The 22,667-nt window shown below is 39.4% G+C and overlaps 1 protein-coding gene across 1 annotated transcript in view; it reads left to right on the top strand.

The window, feature by feature from the left end:
• The window catches only part of LOC121952908 (myotubularin-related protein 4-like), a 43,776-nt gene that overhangs the window by 6,000 nt on the left and 15,109 nt on the right, over nt 1–22,667 (top strand). The window contains exon 2 of the mRNA XM_042499785.1: nt 1,461–1,561. Within this exon, the coding sequence (XP_042355719.1) occupies nt 1,559–1,561 (3 nt within the window). The 5' untranslated portion in view covers nt 1,461–1,558. The remainder of the gene's footprint in view (nt 1–1,460; nt 1,562–22,667) is intronic.

The raw sequence follows: 22,667 nt of genomic DNA, 5'->3' as shown, positions 1-22,667 counted from the left end.
AGCAGCAGATGGGCGGCTAGTAATAATTTGATTAATTTATTGCATATTTTTACTGGCCAAAATGTATGCATATTGGGTATGACTTTACTATTTAATTATTTAAAAATGCTTCAGTAAAATAACTTGAAAATGATCACAGAGCTACTTGGAAACCCGTTTAAAAAAATTATGGTGTTTGCTTATAACTCCTTAGTTTGATTTTTAAATGGAATTTTAACAATCTGCAAATGTAGAGATGATTGTAATATTGTTATCATTTTAGCATCTAATAATCAAAATGCTCTCCTGTTTTAAATAATCTTCATGACCATTCAAGTACAGATTACTGATTTTACAACATGCACGTGAATGCACTGTAGTCGACGCTCACAACTTTGCCGTTCAAAGCAACGTAGATTTCAGAGTTTACGACGTTCACATAAGCAGTGCAACCTTCAATTACACCAAAACGTTGTACATTTTTGAATTCCTTAACTATTTTGGTACAAACATTTTCCCACCAGTGTGGCGGACAGCCTTCTGAGATTTTCCCTGAGGTGGAGCTCTCCACGAGTTCCTTTTTTTTCCTCAGCATCAGTTTGACTCATGGGATGGATAATTGTTCTTTCGCTATTCAGAGCTGATCAGATCAGATTGATACATGAGAGGAGCAGCTGCTGCAAGTGAATACAAATTTTTAAATTCAGCAAAATAATTGGTTAAGTTTAACTTTCAATGCGCCGGGTGTTCTGCTGCTCCATCTGTGCCCAGAGTATGCTCTACGTTCCGACAGTGTCGTGAAATGCATAACCTAACAGTATATATAGTTCAGTAGTGCTCCTTATGAACGGTGCAGCACCAAAAATTGAAAATGTATTTGTGGCAGCAGGTGTTTTAATCGTGGTAGTCGGCCACTGATAAATGAATGTGTGGGGAACACTGAAAAGTTCATAAGTAGTTTTACAGTACAAACTTTGGCACTTTGTGAAGGTAATTGATTCAGACATGTAGACATCAAAGCCACATTTGTTCAAATTGACAAAGACTAAAACTTAATTTGAAAACTTGAAAACTTGAAATTTAAAAAATGTTTTATTTTTATTTTAGTTACTTTGTTTTTAAGCACACAATATCGTTTCAGTTTTCCTAAAGTCTAGTTTGTTTGTTTTTTTTCAGTTCTCTAAAATGTTTCTTCACATCTAATTTTTGTTTTAAATTTCGTTTTAGTGAACTATAATAACGTTAATCTGAGAGCTGTTGGATTGTGGGAGTGTGTGGCGGTATCAGGGGGCAAAGCAATAAAACGTAAAGTAAATCTACACTCCTCAACATCGAGATTTGTTTTGATTTTAATGTACTTGCTGCACTTTAGACTAAGGAAGGTTGGTTTTTGGAGTACAGCCTTTTACGCAATCACACACACTCCACAGCCGCCCACACACACACCCAGTGTCTGAAGGTAGTGTGTTTTATGTTGGCAGGAGCCCTCGCTGGCACGACAGAGCCCAGTGGACAGGAGGAGAGGGAGGGATCTGAAGAGGGGCGCCCAGAGCGACGGTCTTCAGCGCCGGCTGGCAGCATGGTGAGCCAATCACACTGTTTATATCTGCTGCAGATGAATGATTGCTGTTTAACGAGTGCTCCTCTGAACTCCCGACATGATTTCTGGAGTTAAAATGGTAAGCAGGGACTTTTTCACTCTCACACAGGAAATGGCACAAAACTCTGACAGGCCTGAACAAGAGCGCAGGATTGTGCAACATGTTTAATGACCAAATATGCAAACTTTTACCACTTTTTGTTTTAGAGCTGCAGTTAATTGTGCAAATGTTCAAATTCTGACTTTTTTTGTCAAATAGCAGTTCCCATATAGAAAACTTTAAAATAATACTTCCAGTGCAGCAGTGACATAATCTGCAATGTGTTCATTAATGGTTCCCAACTGGTCCAGTCCAGATTTCTCTGTAGTTGTTAGTTCAAGGTCCACAAGTTAGATAAATTAGCACATATTCAGTTTTATTTCACAAAATGTAAACACCACGTTGGCTAAAAACACAAAAAATAAACATATTGCAAAAGTAGACAGAAACAGCACGTCAAAATAAAAGCTCTGTTCCAGAAATTCATTGTACTTCAGTTTTGTGATTTTTACTAACTTGACTTGTTTAAGAGTCACTTGCAGTCAGTCTAGAATGGACCCGCGACCCACCAGTTGGGAACCATTACATCAGATCATGAAAACAAGAGAAATGCTGATTCAGCATTAGGGCTGCATGATATGCTAAGAGAAAACATTTTGCACTTATTTTGACAGACATAAGTTGCAGTTTTTTGGGGGATGGTAATTTTTGCATTTTATTTTGGACAATGGATGAAAAACACCAGTGACATTGGGGCTTTTCTGCTCTGAGCTGCAGCTTTTTCCAACTCGAGGCGTTCAGGGCGCTCCTGCAAAAATGAGAGGAGCTTAGTAATACAAAAGCAGCGAGCAAAACGCTTCACTCTCATTGATGACATTTACGAAAAGTCAGACCACAAAGTGTACCAGTAGCTCACCGGGTAGAGCGTGCGCCCCGTGTAGACCGAGTCCTTAGCAGCAGCTGGGGTCGAATTGTTATTCCTGGTCCCTGCACAGACGGATCAACAAATATGCAAATAAATATCTAAACAATTTTTCAATAGTCAGCACCAAACAGGGATTTATGGGACGCCAGTTTGAGTGAAGGTAGATCGTCCTCAGGCAACATCTCTCTTCACTGCGGTAGTAGTTTCCTCAGCAGGGTTACGACTTTAATGCATTGTTTGTCTCGTTGAGGGACGTGCTCCTGCTTCAGTAAAAGTGTTGCAGATGTTACGAGTCTTTGATGTGGCTGCCTGCCACGTGTGTCTCTGCTGTGGAGCACAGCAGACCCTTTTGACCTCCTGTTCGTGTCCTCGAGCACAACAACGAACCCAAACACTCATACTCAGCGACCCTCGTACTGAATGTGAAACTAAACGACTAAAACGTTGAGTCGATTGCTGGTTTTGTTACAGTAACACTGCGTTCATGTGATGTCGGGAGGTCGTAGTTTCCGAGGTGGGAAGTCGTTCTTCCGACTTTGTTGTATTCGTGCGCTTTGAGGTCGTAAAGTGGGAACAACATGGAAGCTACAAAGTTGCAAACAAAATGCTGAGAGCTTTTAAACAAGGTGTGTGTACAGTGTGTACTATCAGTGTACTATCAAGGCAAATCACTAGCCACAAAAAAAACAACCAAAAAAGCAAAATAATCGTTCTTTAATCATAATCAAAGTAAAATGTTCAATTAATCGGGATATTGATTTCAGGTTATGAGGTTCGGACCTTTGCTGGAAGGAAATTTTAGTAACTGGACCTCTTTGAATTTTAGTAGAATAGGTCCTCCAGTTGGTGATGTCTTTTCTACAGTATATTTGTCATGTTCAATGTCTGTCTTTAAGCTTGACAGAAATAGTGATTTGATGTATATTGTGATAAATATATCAATATTGACTGATATGAAAAAAATATCGTGAGAAGACTTTATTCCGTATCGCCCAGCCCTACCTAAAATCCAAGAAATGTCCTGAAATCTTAAAAATGTTCTAATATCCCAGAAACCTCTTAAAATTCTAGAAATGTCTTTAAATCCAATTAATGTCCTAAAATCCAAGAAACGTCCTAAAATTATGTCCTAAAATCCTAGAAATGTGCTAACGAGAAACATCCTACAACCCTAGAAACATGTACACTGCAACTGGCCCCTGGCCTCCTGTCATTTTGCAAAAGTGGCCCCCAACCAACACAAGTCGAGTATCGCTGCTGTATTTTGTAAAATTCTTGCTGAAATGAATAGCACCGTCATACTTTTATAATTTTGGGGGGACTTGCGGGCACAGAGTCTCAGTGAGCTCGCAGTGAACGCGCTCCGGTGGGGACAGACGGGGCTGTAAGAGAGGGGAAGCAGAGACCAGATGAGTGACAGATTCCTCTTGAAACTGATGGGTGCCGCCTTTATGGGACAGAAATAGGAAGTGTAACAGGAGGATGTGTGTCCCGAGGTTCTGGTCAACTGGGTCCACAGAATGCCACCGTGGCCGTCTGCCCAGCTCGCGGGCCTTTTTATGGGACACGCAGTCGAGCTCTGGGCTTAATTGATGGCGGGGCTGATGGGCAGATAATGTGCCCACCCAGGCACGTAAAATGAGGACGCAGACCTCTGTTTAGTCCTGTGTTGAACTTTACTTTTATACGATTCTCAAGAGCGTTTTTCTGAATTTCCCCTCAGTTAGTAAAGTAACCTGGGTTTCCCTTTTGTGGTTTAAGTGCAGACTTGTCTTTAAAAGTGCACTATGAAGTTTCAGGGGAGTTTGAGTTGCTTACATTTGCACCAAAGGCTGCAGTAATTTCACAAAACATAACTACATGAATTCATTTCTATCATATCTTGATGTGACTGCATCAGTAACATCTTTGCAGCTGGTTGCTTTCCCGTCGTGCAGGACACGACGGGAAAATTAATCTACTAATGTCGGCTGCTTTTTATCGGGTGTTTGTGGGCAGACGCCGTCTTGTGCATCTCAGAGTGAGACACATTTCTCCTGCTCGGCTGCACGTTTGAGATATTGAAATAAATCAGTCGTGCTGCTGCTTTTATTTGCAACAACTTACATATAAACAGAAACCCAAAGGCAGTGAACGAGGAGAAAATCGAGCTTCGCATTTAAAAAAATCTTCCTTGACCACAAATTTGAATTAATCAATAAAATTGATTTATTGCCCAGCCCTAGCACTGACAGAAAATTTAAAGGTATTGCCCTCCAAAAAAACATAATCAAGGGGGCAAAAAATAGTGCTTGTGTGTGAAGATGCCTCCAAATTTGAACATTGAGAACAAAAATCACCACCCTGATTTTGGGTAGTTCAGTGTGGTCTCAAGTGTGCCATTCACATTCAGTGTTTGTTTTCCCGCCAGTGTCTTCAAACGTTTGTGCCATCATATCCTGTTTCCACCGAGAAGGCTTCAAAATAAAAGTCCCGCAACATCTAAACAGGAAATGGGACAACCAAAATAAGAGGGAACAGGAATTGATTTGACTTTATTTACAGAAATTGTTTTAGTCAAAGGTCCTTTAAACGGCCAATCTTGGCTGCCCTGACCGCATGACGCCGTTTCTCCATCACTGCAGCAGGTGTGACATTCAGTTATTTGCGATCAGTAAAACCACATTTGAAGTGTTACTCTCTCCTTTTGGCAGATGCTCAGACATTCGTAGTACAACATGAATAAGCGGTTGTTATTTTTAGCAGTTTGGTGTCAAACTGTGACAGCAGGTCATTTGTAAGTTTCTGTGTGGCCGATAATGATATTTCTGCCCGCTCTCAGTGGTTGATGATCGGAGGTTGTTTTCTCAGCTGGGATGTGAGACATTTGTCCCAGCTGTTTGTTCCACAGGTAATATGATCCCTTTAATCCTTTCTTGTGAAGCGGCCTTTAATTGCTTCCCAGCCTAGGGCTTTTTTTCGCTGAAACAAAACGGGAAGTATTGAGTTCGTGCTGTTGTCCACTCGCGTCGCCGTATTGTTGGCGGTATAATGTGAGCATGGAAAGGAGGACAATGGGGTTGTTTTACGCTGCCCTCAGTACCCATAATGCATTGTAATATTACCTTGGTGGGGTTGTAGGGAACACCGTGCAGAGATGGTGTTTCTGTGTCACTGTCCCATATGATGTTACCTGCTTACATAAGGATTACATCACCTGTATGTGTTGTTTTTTTAAAAACACGCTGAGTGGACACCAGGAGCGCTCAGTGGGAGTTGTAGTTGAAGCCAGAGGGTTCACGCCGGGTTTTTGTTAATGATTTGACTCTCCTTGAAGGGACTTTGGCTTGTAGCACCGTTTGACCCTCTCCTGACGTTTTTATTCAAATAACATTCATTTTATTATTTCCTTCAGTGCTGTATGTGTCTTTTTATTGGACCTTGTTGACCTGAAATAATTTATTTTTAGGTGTTCTTATATACATTTTTTTATGAACACCTTGCAGCCAATTAAAAGCAAGCACAAAGGTTACATGATTGCAGTTATTATATTGGACATTTTAGTGCTTGTAATGCATCATATTAACCCTCAGGGACTGTTTGGCGCATTTTATGCAGTGTTCATTCTTTATTTTTTTTGATAATTTTGGCTATGTTCATGCTAACAGCATACATTTTGGCAAGATTGCGTATTTTTGTTAACCCATTTATTCAAAATATATATGCACATATCTCTTTTGTTTGTAGATATGATTTGTGGCATCATGACTTTTCGGGGCTGTATGTGTCTTTTTATTGGACCTTGTTGACCTGATATAATTGAACTTTAGTGGCCTAAAAAAAATTGTATTTAAGTATTCTTATAAACAATTTATTACAGGCCAACTAGGTCCAATAAAAAGACACATACAGCACTGAAGGAAATAATAAAATGAATGTTATTTGAATAAAAACGTCAGGAGAGGGTCAAACGGTGCTACAAGCCAAAGTCCCTTCAAGGAGAGTCAAATCATTAACAAAAACCCGGCGTGAACCCTCTGGCTTCAACTACAACTCCCACTGAGCGCTCCTGGTGTCCACTCAGCGTGTTTTTAACAGCAGGAGTAACAAACTTACATGTACAATACAGAGGGAAAAAAAGACAAATTAAGCAAAACAACAACAAACAGAACAAAGAAAAACGGGAAAATAAAAATTAAAGACACCACCAGGCGAGACGTGCTTAAGTAAGTTCTTTAGTTATAACCAGTCATGTCTTCTATAATTTTTAACTGTAATGATTCAAAAACATCTGCATTTACAGACACTTCACACACAAATGTGAAAACATCTTCTGAAGTTTGAATAGCCCCATAAAGACGACTAATGCCTCATGTATTATTCATGAGGTACGTCTATTGCTGTGTGTCAACATGTGGGCTGAAACTCTGCGTTGGTGACTCGCTGCCCTCCTTTCCAAAAATAAAACCTGAGACACAAGAGGCCAAATCTAGTGCTCACTTTTTGCAGCTGGTTCAGGCAGAAGGGGGGGGTGAAGCCCAGTGTTCGGACTTTGTCTGGACCCACTCGTCATTAATCAGGCTGCAATGTTCAAAACGTCCCGAAATGTCCATCACAAATTATGTTTCCTGTTAAAGCCTTTGGAAATAGTAAGAATGCACTTATTATATCAAAGCTGAGTGTCTCATTAACTACCTGCAAGAATAAATGTTCTCAACTATTAGAAAACTATGTTGAAAACAGCTCATTTTTAGGATAGCAGCATTTCTCCAGACTGCGTGGGCAGATCACGTTTTGATTGACACCTCCTTGGATCCCACCTTTGTCAGCTGTCTCTCGTCTCCATGACAACAGCCATGGAGCAAAGCAGAGTCGGCGTGGTGCAGCTCTGTCTGTTCCTGCCATAGACAGTATATAAAGATGGACGACATGACAGCTGCCCCAAAGTGAGGCTGTTCAATCTGGATCGCCCCCAGAAGTGTGCCATGTGTTGATGCAAAATTTACATAGTGGCCGAAAGTGGAATTACACCGAGTCAGTCACGTGATGCACCATTGACTAACATGGGAAAGAGACGTCTGTAAACCACTAAATATTTTTTTGTGAGTGTCAAAACCCGTGAAACGTCTTCTATCCCTGTCTAGATGTAAACTGTCTCATTCAATAACATTTGGAAAGTCTAAAAGAGCTGCAAGATTAATTTTTTTAGACTGCCATTCAAGCTAGCCAAGGTGCTAATCCGTCAGTTAGTCGCTCTGCCGGCGTAAATTACCCACATGGCTGCATTGGGCCGCGTTGGGCTGCCTTTAAATCTCTACTACACGCGCTCTATGCGCCCAGAACCCGGGAAAAAGAGCTTTTCGGCTTTTGGCAGACTTCCCTATAATACATCCATGGGATCGCCCCCTGGTGTCTGACTGCAGTATAGGTCATAAAGCCCGCCCCTCCATGTTAGTGACGTAGGCCAAACTAAAAACTCAAAGTACACCCCAAATAAATTTTGCCCGAAGATGGTTTCTGTCACTGAAGAAGTTCCCATCACCCTGATGTTTGCGCAAATGTGTTTTTCTGATAAGTTTGGTTTTAATTAGTTATTAATAAATCGCTATTGTGCATAATTGATTGGCTTGATTGGCTTTATCCACATTATGTGACATAAATCTGGGCTAACCACGCCCAAATCAACCCAGCTTCAAGACACTGTGAAAAAAACAAAAAAACTGACAGTATTTCAAATTCTTGCTTTTTATTATGCATGTAAGATCCTAAATAACATATTAAGACCGTTTTTGGTAATTTGGGTTAAATTAAATAGCTGTACAGGTCATGGTTTGAATAAAGAGTTCAAACCTCTTTTCATGGTCTCGCCTGTGTCATCGAGAGAGATCAATCCACACTCCCAAACCTGATGACGTTAAACTTGTCCAGGATATGAAGTCTTAATCGTTGGGAATTTGCCAAAGAAATAAACAGTGGAGCGAATTTCTGTCACACATCACGTGACAGAGGAGCTGGCAGGGCTTCAATTCTTCAATCGGCAATTCTTCCTCCCCGTGGTAAAGCTGGCATGTTTCGGCTTAAGTGCAATGCATAATTCTTTATTTCACTTCTCCATTCCTCTGGAGCATAATGAATGTGACGGGTCACAGGTTTACCATGTGACGTGAAAGTGATTCTTGGCAACGTTCTGCTTGATTTGTGGAAGTGCATTTAATAGTTTAGGGTCCATTTGCCTGATGAGATGGAAGTAATACTGCACACGAGTGCAATGCATCATACTTACTGCAGCATAAGCCTCTCCCTCCTTATATACTGCCATACCTAAAATTAATAGTTTGAAAATAATTCTGACTCGGCATTAAAAAACTGTGCAACCCAGTTGCTGGTACATTTTTTGCAAACCATGGATAAATTATACATTATTTCATAATGAACTCACTCAAATTTAGCATTTAACTCTGTGACACCTGGATGGACATCGCTTTTCTTGTGCTGTGTTCAGACGCCTTCTACAAGTATTTAATACTAAATATGTTCAGAGTTTTATATAATATATATATATATATATATATATATATATATATATATATATATAAAAAATTATTTTTTAAAATTGTTATAATTAATTAGAATAATTATTTTAAAAATTGTTAGAATTTTAAGCAGTTTGTTTCCTTGTTTTTTATTGTATTTTATTTTTATTTTTTGTTTCAGAAACCTTTCACAAGTATTTAAACATTTGAACTTTGAGCAAATTGGTGTCTTTTTAAAAGCATAAGAAAAATTGCAATGAGCAACTTGGAAAGAAATCTTTCACAAATTGCAAGAAATTAGTAAATTTAGAAAATTGTGTTTTTAAAAGCTATGGTAAAATGTCTGTGGAAAAAAAGATTAAAAAAACCTATTTAAAAACTATTATACTAAAACTATTTATAATTATCTTTACATATGTACATATTTATTTTACAGAGTTATTACATTATTATTATTATTAAGAAGTTTTTCAAGTCATTTCTTATATTTTTTTATTATTTTTTTCAAATTTTATCTTTTTCCACTAATCTTCAGAAATTTGTATTGTACTTTTCATCATCATTAAATATCATAAAATGATGTTACAAAAATTATAATACATTTTTAGCATTTTTCTAGGTTATTTCTTTCTTCTTTTTTTGCAACTTTTTCTTTTTTTTCTTTTTTTTTTACATTGTCTTTTGTGTACCGATTTTCAGGTAATTTTCTGGGACTTTCTGGTACTTTCTTATTAATTTCTTGCAAAATCAGTAATTACAGCACCTGCTATGAAAATTCATTCTGTTAAAATGACGCTCCACCGTGGTGAAATGAGATTACTCCAGTGAAAATAAACCCTAATTTAATCATGCTGTGCTGTGCATCCAGCCTATGCTGCGTGTACTATACATGTTACATAACATGGGGTCATACAGCTGAAGGCGAGTGGCTGTCACGACTGCCAGGGAGGAGGTTGGGGTGGGGGTGGGGGTGTGGGCTGTGTGCCCCCCCCCCCGTAGTATCTTGGAGACTGTACATAAGCAGTGACCTTCTCTGATAGCACAGGGACGTGCTGCAGCTCTGCACTTGTGTAGGACAGAACCAAAAAAAGACGCTCGGAGGAGACAGGTGAATTTTCTGTAGAATGCTGTGTCACTGGAGAGCTCCGCATACACACACCCTCCCTCCTCTGTCCTTGCACTAAATCAATGCAACGGTATTGTGATGGGATGTCTCTCCGTGCTCCGTCTGTGTGCATGAGTTGTTTGTGTGCTGCGGTTTGTGCCTGCGTGGCGGTCGGAGCATCCTCGGTACACACTGAGCTTTGCCGCCTTGTTGCCGGGGGTATTAATGAGGAGATATCGGTGAAGGGTGAACAAGGAGGGAGTGGGGGAGGAGTGAAGGATGAGAGGGAGACAAGGGGAGAAATGTGAGCACGTGAATGTGAGAGAGGGAGAGAGGTGGATGCGCATGCAGAGGGTGGAGCTTAGCATCAGGCAGTTCCCTCTGTCTTCCTTTCTTTCCTGCTCCCTCTCTCTTCTAGCAGTTTCCCCTCCAAACGTTTGCACATCTGCAGCAATTTTCATCACTTTTAGCTCGATTCTTGCTGCTTTGCATCTTTTATGGACTATCCTCCCTCGCTCGGCGGTGCAACAGTGCTCAGACTCCGGCGTGCTCCTCTCTCCTCACTCTGGGAGCGGCGGGGGGGTGGGGTGGGTTCCTGAGAGTCGGGACTGGCGAGTTGGATCACAGCACCTCTTGAGAAGGAGGATAAAGTGTGAGGGGGGGAGAGGGGGAAGCAGGCAGAGGGGGGTTCGGAGCGGACGAGGGGTGGACGGGCTCCGGCTGGGAGAAGAATGGTAATGCCGGCTCCTCGTGCTCTGGTCGTGCTGCTGCTCTGTAGGCTGCGTGTCATTCAGGCACAGCCCTGCCTCTCCTCGACATGAGCCTCGCGGGAAGGGTGTCCTGCTCCATGCTCAACTGCTTTGTGAGTCCGCAGGCTTTTATTTTGGTATTTTTTTGTGATGGGTGTGTGTGCTGAAGCTCTCCCTTATAACTCGCCTGCATGTGCCTGCCGGCCAATCTTTGGGGGATGGGGTGGGGGGGTGGGGGAGGGGGGGTGGGCGTGTTGGTTGACACGTGAGTGCTGCAGTTATTATGGACACACTCACTTCACATACAAATAACTGAACTACCTCAGTGTCTTCTCATGTGTGCGTAGATGAAAAGCTACTTTATTGCTCTCATCACTCAGCCGGGCTGCTCGGAGGGCCTTGAGCTGCCGGTTTGTTGATTGGTGGGGAGGAGAAAGGAGTATGATGTGTGAAACGTGTGTTCTGCTGAGAGCGAGCACATTCAGCGATGCAGCTTTAGAGCGGTGAAGCAGACTGCAGTGGAGGACCTGCATTCAGTTCTTTGTGGCTCTGGGATGTACAGGGGACAATGACTGATGTAGAACAGGTGTTTCTTAGTTTGCATGTTGAGTCAGAGAGGTGAACATGTTTACGGCACTGATATTTAACTTTCGGCACACGCCCCCACCCCCCAAACCATTTTCTAATTCACAGTAAAAAATAAAATGATTCACACTGGGAATTTTTTTTGTACTTTTAGTATACATAAGATGGCAGAGTGCAAAAAACAGCATCAAAATAGAGCTTGTTTATCAAAAAGTGCCAGTGGAGGATCCCTGCAACCAACAATAGAGGTCCTCGCTAAGACCCTAATGTCCTAAAATATAGAAGTGTCCTTAAATCTTATGTCCTGAAATCCAAGAAACGTCTTAAAATCCTAGAAATGTCATAAAATCCAAAAAAGCCTTAAAATAAAAAAAAGTCTTAAAATCCTAGAAACGTGCTAAAATCCTATAAATTTCCTAAAATTCCAAAAATGTCCTAAAATCTGAGAAACATCCAAAAATCCAAGTAACATCCTCAAATTCTAGAAATGATCTTAAATGCTAGAAATATTCTACAATTTGTATGCATAAAAAACAAAGCCATCAACTGACTATAAAAGAAAATCAAATCTATCCAAAATAAAAACTCATGAATTCATAATTAGGATGAAGAATAAACCAATAAATGATACACAGTGAGTCAGAGCTGATAGAGAATGGTCAAAATGAAATAAAATAATAATACTAAGAGTAAACCAATTAAAGAGGATTAAACATATGAATTAAAATAATTTAAAGAACTAAAAATAAAAGGAAAAAAGGATAAATAGGCCAATAAAAGATAGCATGTTTACTTAAATCCTAGAACAGTCCTTTAAAAAAAATCCTAGAAATAACCTAAAATCCTATCAATGTCCTAAATTCTAGAAATGATCTAAAATCCTAGACACATCCTTAAATCCTAGAAACGTACTAAAATCTTAGAAATGTCCTAAAAAATCAAAAGCACAGAGCGTCTTTGCTGCGTGTTCTCATATAAACTGATGATTTCACAAATTCACTTCTGACCTTTGAGTTATGTCCACAGTCCACAATCTGCCTGTTTATTGCTTGATTTATGGGCTTATTATTAACTTAGAGCTCCAACTTTCTTTTTCAACTTAACACTAAATTGTTTCACATCCCATATTATAGATTAAATTTAACCCCCTGAGACTCAAGCTTTTGTTTGGTGTGCTATTTTTAATTTCTAGCTCTAGGATTTGCATATCCTTATAGGTTTAAAAAGAAACAAAAATATTTTCTTTGAATAGTAAATAGATTTTGATTTTGATTGTACCAAACAAAACTAGAAAAAATGCAACATTTGTTAGGTGTTTTTTAACTCTATGGGTTACATGGCGTGAATGTTACGCCTTGTCAGGAGCAGGCGTAAAGTCAAAATCTCAACTTATAACACGACAATTACAAAAAAACCCTCACGTATCTCAAAAAAGTTTTTACGCTCACGTGAGGTGGTATTTCAAGGGATTTGAAAAACTCATATTTCGCCTAACTGCAATGGAAACACTTTTTAGTCTCTTCTAGGTCACATGATGTTACTGCTATGTGCTTGTCGGTAGGAACTGGCTCCCTCATGATGCAGCAGGAGCTACGAGAGCTGTTATTGCATCACATAACTCTGAGAAAGTTGAGCGGATCATCCGGAAGTTTTGAATCCACAATTCCTCTGTGAAATCGTGGACTATCAGCTCCCAGAAATCCCTCATACGTGGCTCCATAACACGCCTACGTAGCCTTGGATTGGAAATAATGACGGCTAGTGCGGTGGCTGCAATAGAAATAAAGCTGCTAATGTTTTGAACATCCATCGCCATGGTTACTGGGATGTTATTACTAGAGAAGTCGCAGAACATCACTCAGTGGAAACGCATCCATCTCGCAATTGTGGTTTATTGAACTTTCAAAAATATTGCTGAAATTTTGTGCAAATCTGTGATGGAAACCCGCCTATAGTTGCTGGGTATTCACATGACCGTGCTTTGTTAAGCTCAGGCGTAGTTAAGACGAGATGTAAGTTTGTTCAGAGTTCGTTCTAAAGACTGATCTTCACAAAGACAAACACAGCAGGTAGACTTAGTTAAGACCAGTTGGTGTAACTGGCTCCAGAGGATCACCAGAGTCAGTAGGAATTATCTAACAATGCACAATAATATCAGAAAGTTATTGTTATTGGCAGATATTGGATTTAAAATAAAATATCAAATTTCTGCTAATACCATAAACCCATTTTGTTTTGTTTTTTTAATCGACAAAGTGAACATACACAAAACATCAACCCTAAGTCGAAGTGTTTTTCTTATTTTGCACAATGAATGAATATTACATACACTGAAAAGCATTGTCAGGGTTCCCACAGATCCTTAAAAAGTCTTAAAAGGAATTGAATTAATTCATCTAAAAATATGGCCTTAGTTATCAATAAAATGTCAAAATGTCAACGTGTTAAGAATGCTAAGAAAAACAACAGTATTTTAATTTTTTTTCTGCCATTGTGTTGTAAAATCTCAAAATGATTGTTATTAATCAACTTTTAAATAATTCAGGTTTGGGAGTGTTGTTTTTCTTTTTTGTTATTGTGAATGGTCTTAAATTGGATTCCAAGTGGGAATAAAAAGTCTAGAAAAATGTTTATTGATTGTATTTTAAGTCACGATAAAGAGTATTCAGAATATGATGTTAATTAAACTACAGAAGAAACTTGATTATCAGTAAAATTAGGAGGGAAAAAGTTGATATATATTGATACGGGTGTTGGTTATCAACCAAATGAGTCGTTATTTATATCGTCATATCAGCAAAAAATCCAACATTACCCTTTGGTAAAAAATTCTGTCCATCCAATAGTCTTTGAGGTATTTCAGCCGGGACCAAAGTCATAGATGGACTGATTACTTCAACTCTGCGCGGTGTGATGCTATCATCTTTGCATTTTTAACCACAATCAACGTAAATATTGGGAAAGCTCTTCTTTACTTTCCTGTTTCTTCCAGAGAAAGTCGTAAACTTCTCGAGAAGATCAGAGAGCAGCTTCTCTTCTGGCTCCTTTGAGACCAGACGTGGTCAGGCCTTACACTATTTATGATCTCTCTTTTAATACGTCTGTGGTGCAGCTGAGTCGGCACTTCCTCTTCTGCGTCAGTGTCTGTATAATTTAGTATCTTCTGTGGATCTCAGCTCTGTCAGTCTGTGGCAGAGAGCTCTGCGGCGTCGTGCCTCATCGCCATGGTCATTGTTGTGATTGGAAAAAAACATCTCCAGTTACTGTTCCCTCTATCTCCCAGATATATATCATGTTTATCTCCCCCTGCGATATGTTGTCTGCACCAAATGGAGCTATAAAAAGCCTAATTGAATTGGTTAAGATTTTTCCATGACTCATATTCTATTACACCCACCAGCTAAACGAATAAAGGGTGTAAGTACAGCCAAAAGCTTTTGGAAGTTGCGCTTTCGGCTAAAGAACTTCTTGCACCCTCTTTGGTGCCTGTGACGGGTCTGTCTGACACCAAGGCAGTCTCGCCAAAGAGTAGGTGACACAGCCGAGGTATTATGAAGCTGAGAAAGATATCATAACCACAGCGTCCTGGTAGAGGACGAAATGCAGCTTTTTGTGACAGAGAAGGTTGTCTTTTTTTTAATGAAGAGTCGTATTTTGATTAAAGAATAACTGGCACTTTTTGTGCTCTTTTCTCAGTATTTGTTGCCAACCCGTTCTCAGAAGTTGTCAAATACTGCCGCTTTTACAGTGATCTCGATGTAAGATCCTGATGTCAAAAGCCAACTTTTGCAGCTCTATAGCATTAGCTGAGAATGTGGCCGGACCACAGACTGTCTGTAAGGATGGGCGATGTGCTATGCTTAAGAGAAGCTAAAATATCCAAGATACAGGCGCTGCCATCTTGCGCTGGTGACATCATGAAGAGTTGTAGTCTGCACAGTAGTGATCTCTGTGATGGGGGAGTTCCCGCTAAAACAACCGTCAGAGTAAGCACACGGATTGGCTGTCACAGCTGTCAATCATGGTGGAAAATCCCCTTTTTGTATAATTAAATAACTAACCTTCAGTGACAGAAACTGTCTTTGGGAAAAATTCATTTGGCGTGTACTGTGAGTGTTTAGTTTGGCCTATGTCCCATTCATTAACACTGAGGGGCGGGCTTTATGACCTATACTGCAGTCAGACACCAGGGGGCGATCCAGATTGAAAAGCTTCACTGTGGGGGGACCGTCATGGTGTCCATCTTATATACAGTCTGTGGGCTGGACAGAACTGTTCCCAGTGTTTTTAGACGCTGTCAGACGATGCAGTTACTTTAAATTGACTCCACTTACACATAAAAAAAGCACTCGGGAAAAGTTTAGGTCTTTTGCTCAGAAAACCCTTTCTTGAAGAAATGTTTTGTTTAAACCCAAATAGTCAGTATGTTTACCTGCACAGTTAAGCCGAGCTACGGTTATCGCTTGATTTCACAATTCCTTTGGATTTATTGATGAAGTATGTCTGACTTTGCCACAGTAGGTGGAGACATGCCGCCTTTCAGCTGTCTTCCAGTTGACCTATTAAGTCACATAGCAAACAAAAAAGGTTGCATGTCGAGCACTGACAACATTTGTAACTTTTTGGCACTGTACATTTCGTACTTAACGCTCTATTTGATACCTTCGCCTTGTTTCGTTTTCTTTTGTTTTTTCACGCTTTCTTCTACAAATTTATGTTGTTCGACTTCTGGGTTTAAGCTCAACGTGGGGACTACGGAGCACAAGCAGAATTCGTATAGGCCAAAAATTTGAATTGGTACGATTTCAATGAAACTAACATGTTAACATGTATTTTAAAAGTGAAGTATTAGTTGCACTAACAAAATAAATCCACTTTTTCTGACATCATGTAAATGTAAAGACAGAAAGGTCTGATCACTTTTCCATGTACTAAAGAGTGTTACTCCAACTTTGTGTATTCTGATGAATTGGGCACACTTATCCGAAGCTGCCTCTGCCTAGTTTTATCTCTTTGAGCACGGCCCAAGACTAAAATGGGAGTGATCATTTAGAACATGGTGGTCTATGAAATATTAACACAGTCTGAGAGAGGACAGGGAGAAAGGGAGATCAGTCAAACTCGGCCACTATTATTACTGAGACTGCACTTCCAAACACAACTTCATTGTTTTTCATCTCATGTTTGCTGCTTTTTGTTCTGCCACGTCATTGTATCCTCTGTTTCCATCCTCCCTCGTTCTTTTCCTTAATGCCTACCTGCCAGTGACAGTGTGCCAAACTGTGTGCTGCGATTTCATTGAAAAACAAAAAAAGCAATGAGCAACTTGGTAAGAAACGTCCCACGAACTGCAATAAAATAGTAGATTTAGAAATTCTACATTAAAAGCTAGGGAAAATGGAAAAAGAAAACTACATAAAAACTGTATTATAATTATCATGATTACATATTTACAGAGTTCCCAGGGTCATGGAAAATGTGAAAAAGTCATGGAATTTCACAGTAATGGAATTGGTAAAGAATTTTGAACATTTGGGAAAAATGTTGTTCTGAGTAATGAAATGAATAATGAAATTACAGTAATGTTTAATCTTTAACCATTAATACCCTTGATTTAATGGAACTTCATGGCATGCATATTTACTATATATATATATATATAGTCCAGATTATTTCCTTGTTATTGAAAAAAATTCTTCTTCGTTCGTAATTCGTTCTTCTTAGTTGTTTTTTTTGTTTTGTTTTTAGTTAGTTTATTTACTTATTTTTGACTAATTTTCAGGCATTTTCTTGTACTTTTCACTTAATAAGTTGATATGAAAAATTATTTATAAGTTTAAAAATAATTTTTCATTTTTCCCTATCTTATATAAGCTAACACAAAATGTCCAGCGAGCTTCATTTATAACTACATAACATAAAATCAATTTTCTAAATTATTATGTCTTAAGCTGTTAATTAGGTAATTTCCTTTTTTTATTGCTAATTTTCAGATAATTTTCTTGTACTTGGGTCATTTTTTTCCTTTCGTTTCTCATTGCCTTTTCCCCTTATTTTTATAAGAAATCAAGCCAGTTTGCTCAAGTTTCAAAGGGTTGATGTATCCAAAACAGCAAATAACTGGACTTTAAAAGCAGACGCATGTTCTGCACACGTCTCTAGGAGGTCACCTCTGCATCATGTCGTGGATCTCTAATCTGCACAACTCTAGGACAAACCCCCCCCCTGTCAGATTAAGTAAATAATCTGGTGAGTAAAGACTGCAAATTGTTTCCAAAAGCTTTAGAGAGAAAGGGACTCTAAAAAGAGATTGTTGTATCCATGGCAACCAGACACTTATTCATGAAGAGTGTGCCTGTGTGGTTTTCTGTTCCACCTTTCCATTCACTCGCATGCAGAAATCTCTGGAATACTTTCCCCGGACGATTAAAACCTTATTTTTTAAAAATTTGCATGCTCATACCTGCTCTCTCACGCACACACACGCACGCACACACACACACACACACACACACACACACACACACACACTCACACACTCACACACACACACACTGTTAACCTGCTGTATCATCACTGTCTCGACCATCTGATACTCTCACCGTTACATGTCACCAAAGCATTACATGTGCTCTGCACTCTGACATTAATATTTGAGAAATGCATGGAGGCGTCTGTGCGCATGCCTGTCAGCTCCAGCTTTTTGATTGCCGGCTGGACAAAGGTGGGGGAGGGTGCGCAGGCTCTCAGCAGTGACGAAGCAAAAACGTGTCGGGCACAGGACAAGCTGTTCTCCATCTTTGCGAGTCGCATGGAAGTGAGAGCATCTCTCTTTTTTCCTTTTAATCTCCCCCTAAGCTGATTGTCTGCTCGTGGTCACAATGCGACGGTGCAAAAAATGAGAAAACAAAAGTGCCTCGCTGTTTGTTTAAATGTAACGACAGAGTTTGAAGCTCTGTGTGCCACGTGAAGGGACTGTTGAAGCTGAAATATCAAGGTTACGTGCAGGATTGCTCCCTCCAAACACTGGTGCTTGAATGCGGTCTATATATTCCTCCCCTTGACATTTTCTGTCCTTTTTACTGCCGTATTAACTTGTCAGGTAAACCATTTGAAGTGCAGTGGCTTCATTTTAGTGTTTATTAAAGTATGTTTAACACCAATTCATCAGTTTGAGTATATAGTTGTGGATTTATGGAGCAATACATCTAAACTTTACATCAGCAGTTTTTTTGTTGTTGTTTTTGCCTCCTGAAGTACACTGTGTTCCCGCAGGCCTCTCACAGGAGTGCAATGTCAGGCCTGCTCCATAAGAGAATTAAGGAAAACGGTGGCAAGTATCCAACAGGTACTGCAGCACAAGACGTATAGGATCCGAGAAAGTGGATGGATTATCGACGTAGGACGTGCGTGTGCAAAGATTTAAAACATGCTGCTCTTAACTAATTTGCAATGAATTTCCTGGAGGCGAAATCTTCTCCGGTAATTTATGATGGCCACAGTAAACTTTGTTCCCTTCAAAGGAACAGTGTGTACGATTTAGGGGGATTTGGTGGCTTCTAGTGTTAAAGATTGAAGACTGCAACTGGCTGAAACCTCTTCAAACTGGCAGGGATGCACAATGATATTGGCATGTCATTGATAACGATATGATGACATTGTAATTATGCATTTTCAGTTAGTTGAAATAGGTCAAATTGTCCCTGTTGAAGTAGGATGAATAATACAGTTTTGTTTCAAATTAATCACATAAGAATAAATATGGCGTATTTTATAAGTAGCCTTGGTTAAAGTAGTTTTCTTGTTTTGCCCAGTGAATGTGAACATTTGGAAAAACTTTGTATTTTATGTCTGCGTCTGCCACCAGGAGGCCTTCACGATAAGAAGAGGCGATAAAGGGAGACTTGATGCTCTCTGCAATTAACACACAAAAAATTAGAAAAGATGATAATGGACTTTTTAAATAAAATGGACTTGATGTTAAAATATTGGCACATTGGCAAAAACCTAATATTGTTTATCAGTTTCATTGCTCAGGATCTTTTAACTGGGGGATGATTATCCAAAAAAAAAGGTAAACCATTATTAGAACCGCTGTAAAGCAGTTTCATTTAGATAAATCAGTTTTTCTGAGTATTTGGTTGAGGAGGGGCTGCAGACGTGAAGATGTGTGTGTCTTTATCCAGAAACGGTGTTTGGTTTGGACTACTGTCGACGAAAACACAGCGATTGTTATTTTCAGATTACACACCAAAAGAAACACAAAAAACAAGTTTTATTTTATATGTCTGCCAATAAATCCCCTAAATCCTACACACTGGACCTTTTAACTAAAGCGAAGCGGTCTGTGTCTGGAGGGTTCGGACTGCCCAGCAACAGTGTGAGATCAGCCTGTGATGACCTGACCCTCGCAGGGCGCCTCTGACTGATGGCCACTGTCATGGTTCAGCTGCTCTCAGGTGAAAATAAGTAAAATTGATGATGCACAGCTGCCTCATCAGTCTGATCCCGAAGGCTGACTCGGGTCAAAGGTCAGGAGATTAGAGGGGGTTGAATAGCAGAGGGACTTGGATGAGTTCTGACAAGTTTTTCGGTCCGAAGGTGAGGCTCTTCCTGTCGACCGGAGTGTGTTTTTTTTTCAGAGTCACCACAGTTTGAGTTTGAAATGCAGTTTTTACAGCCAGATTTGGTGGAGCATTCAGTACGTTTGTTCTTGTTATGCCACATTCATGTCGTATCGTTCAGACCGGTGACGCTCAACTTACGGCCGACCTGATAGGGTGAAATGTCCTAAAACCCGATTAACGTCTTAAAACCCAAGAAATGTCCCAAAATTGTAGAAATGTCATAAAATCGTAGAGATGTCCTAAAATCCAAGGATGTCCTGAATCCTAGGAATGTCCTAAAATCCTGGAGTCGTCCCAAAATCTGAGAAACATCCTCAAATCCTAGAAATATCCAAAAGTTGTCATCTATTAAATTAATCACCAACTAATTTTTTAATTGATCAGTTTGAGTAATCTTTAAAGAAAAAAGTCAAAATTCTCTCATTCCAGCTACTTAAATTTGAGTATTTTCTGTTTTCTCTTTACTCCTCTGTGATGGTAAACTGAATATTTGGGTTTTTTTGGACAAAACAAAGACATTTGAGGACTTTGATTGACATTTTTTTAACAGTTTTTAACAGTTTTCTGACGTTTTATAGACCAAACAACTAGAGGAATATTTGAGAAAATAACTGACAGACGAATTGACAATGGAAAGTTGTTGCTGCCCTACAACAGAGTGTAGAAACACCTTTTACATGAGCTTTGAAGCTGTAATTCTGAGTCAGCGATGATGGTAATTTCTGACAGCAACAATATTCCCCACTAGGTGAAGAACTACGGAGAATAGGTGGTTACTAATTTCAAATATCTGCCTTCTCTGGTTTACAAGTACATAACTCACCAAAAATAGCTCACTTAGGCTGTTTATCTGGTATAACCACAAGGCTTTTAGTGGAGGAACCGTCTTCGAATTATCTAACTATCTAATAACACTTTTCTCTTCCTGATAATATTGTGTTAATGCATTATGCTGGAAAGAAGCTCATCTTCACTTTGAATGTGACTCACATGGAGATGGAAACACAGCATTAGCATGAACAGAAAGGCATCATTTGCAGGAAATGGAGCCAACAGTGATACTCTGTCACACTCAGGCAGCACTTAGCTTTGGAGCATCTTTAAGTGTGTGACGTGTGTGTTGACGTCGCAGTTTGCACAGCCTTGACACCTACCTGCATGGCTGCCATTTAACAATTTATGGTGCAAAAGTAGACGTTATCATCTGAAAATGCCCCACAGAGAGACTTCCCACACCCACAGTAAGACTCAAATTCAGGGGCAGGAAATATTATTTTCTTCACTGATCATTGGCATTGTCCGAGGCTTTATAGATAGCCCTCGATCTAATTTTATAATTAAAAAAAATTAAAATAAGAATAGGACTAATAATAATAATGATAATGATAATAATAATAATAATATAAATAATAATGATAATAATAATGATAATAGTAATAATAATAATGATCTTTATTTGTATAGTACATTTCATTCACAAAATGCAGCTTAAAGTGCTTTTCATGCAAGAGTGCTAAACACAAAACCTAACAATATATAGAAATATATCTATTTTAAAAACTAAAATAAAATAAATGTAAAGAATCATACAGCACGTGGATACCATAACTATTGAAAAAAGTTGCAGACAGGCCTGAGGTGGAAAACAAATAAAAGAAATATTAAACAATAAAAGTCAAAACAGTAAAAGCACATAAAAAGTTTCTTTTTATTATTGTTATTGTTTAAAGTTTACAAGAAATAACCATGACATGCAATAAAATTAAGGCACTGTGTGTTTTACCTTCCATCATAAATTAGTTGTTAATGTTTAAAAATGTTAATGGTTGAAAGGTAAAAGTTGAATACAAAATCCTGAAGTTGATAAAAGGCTTTTTTGTGTGCCAAATTTTAAATGAATAATTTGAACCCAGTGCCCCTCCCTCGAATTCAAAGGTGCGTACGTCATGCCGGCAGTAAGCTGTTTCCTAATTACTGAGCCTATAGATTGTCAACAGACTCGGCCTGTGGGCGGCCTATAGACTGTTTGTCCTCTGTCAACAAAGCTGTTATATCACAGGCGTCATTCCTGATATCTTTTTGCGTTTTGAAATCAGATGGTGACAAGTTGTAGAGGAGGGGTTGTCACTGTTGGAACTCTTTCTCCATCTGTTAGCTGAAAGCCCCGATGGGTGGTGTGCTTATCATGTGGTTTAATCACCGGCTTGAACCTTTGGATTACAGATGAAATGACTGTAAACACAGCAGGAGGTCGCACACGGCCTTCCTGCTGTAACGTACGCCGTTCTACCTGCAACAGACCAACCCGAGTCAGTAGTACTACAGTGGATCCTGCCTCCCTGTGGTCCCCCTTCAGGACTCCATCGCTGTTTTCATTAAGGAATAGCTTCGACATACGGTCGTACTCGGATGGAGGAGCCAAATCCAGCAGAGTAGTAAATCCAGCAGAGTTCAGACAATCAGACCCCAAACTGGGTTCATCCTCAACGGCGGAGGTAACTCAGGCGGCGTTTAAACAGCAACGGTTCTTGCATGAAACGTTAAA

This window comes from Plectropomus leopardus, chromosome 13 (genome assembly GCF_008729295.1).
Source record: "Plectropomus leopardus isolate mb chromosome 13, YSFRI_Pleo_2.0, whole genome shotgun sequence".
Classification (NCBI taxonomy): domain Eukaryota; kingdom Metazoa; phylum Chordata; class Actinopteri; order Perciformes; family Serranidae; genus Plectropomus; species Plectropomus leopardus.
Note: the sequence above shows the minus strand (reverse complement) of the source record. Positions and strands in the feature narration are given on the sequence as shown.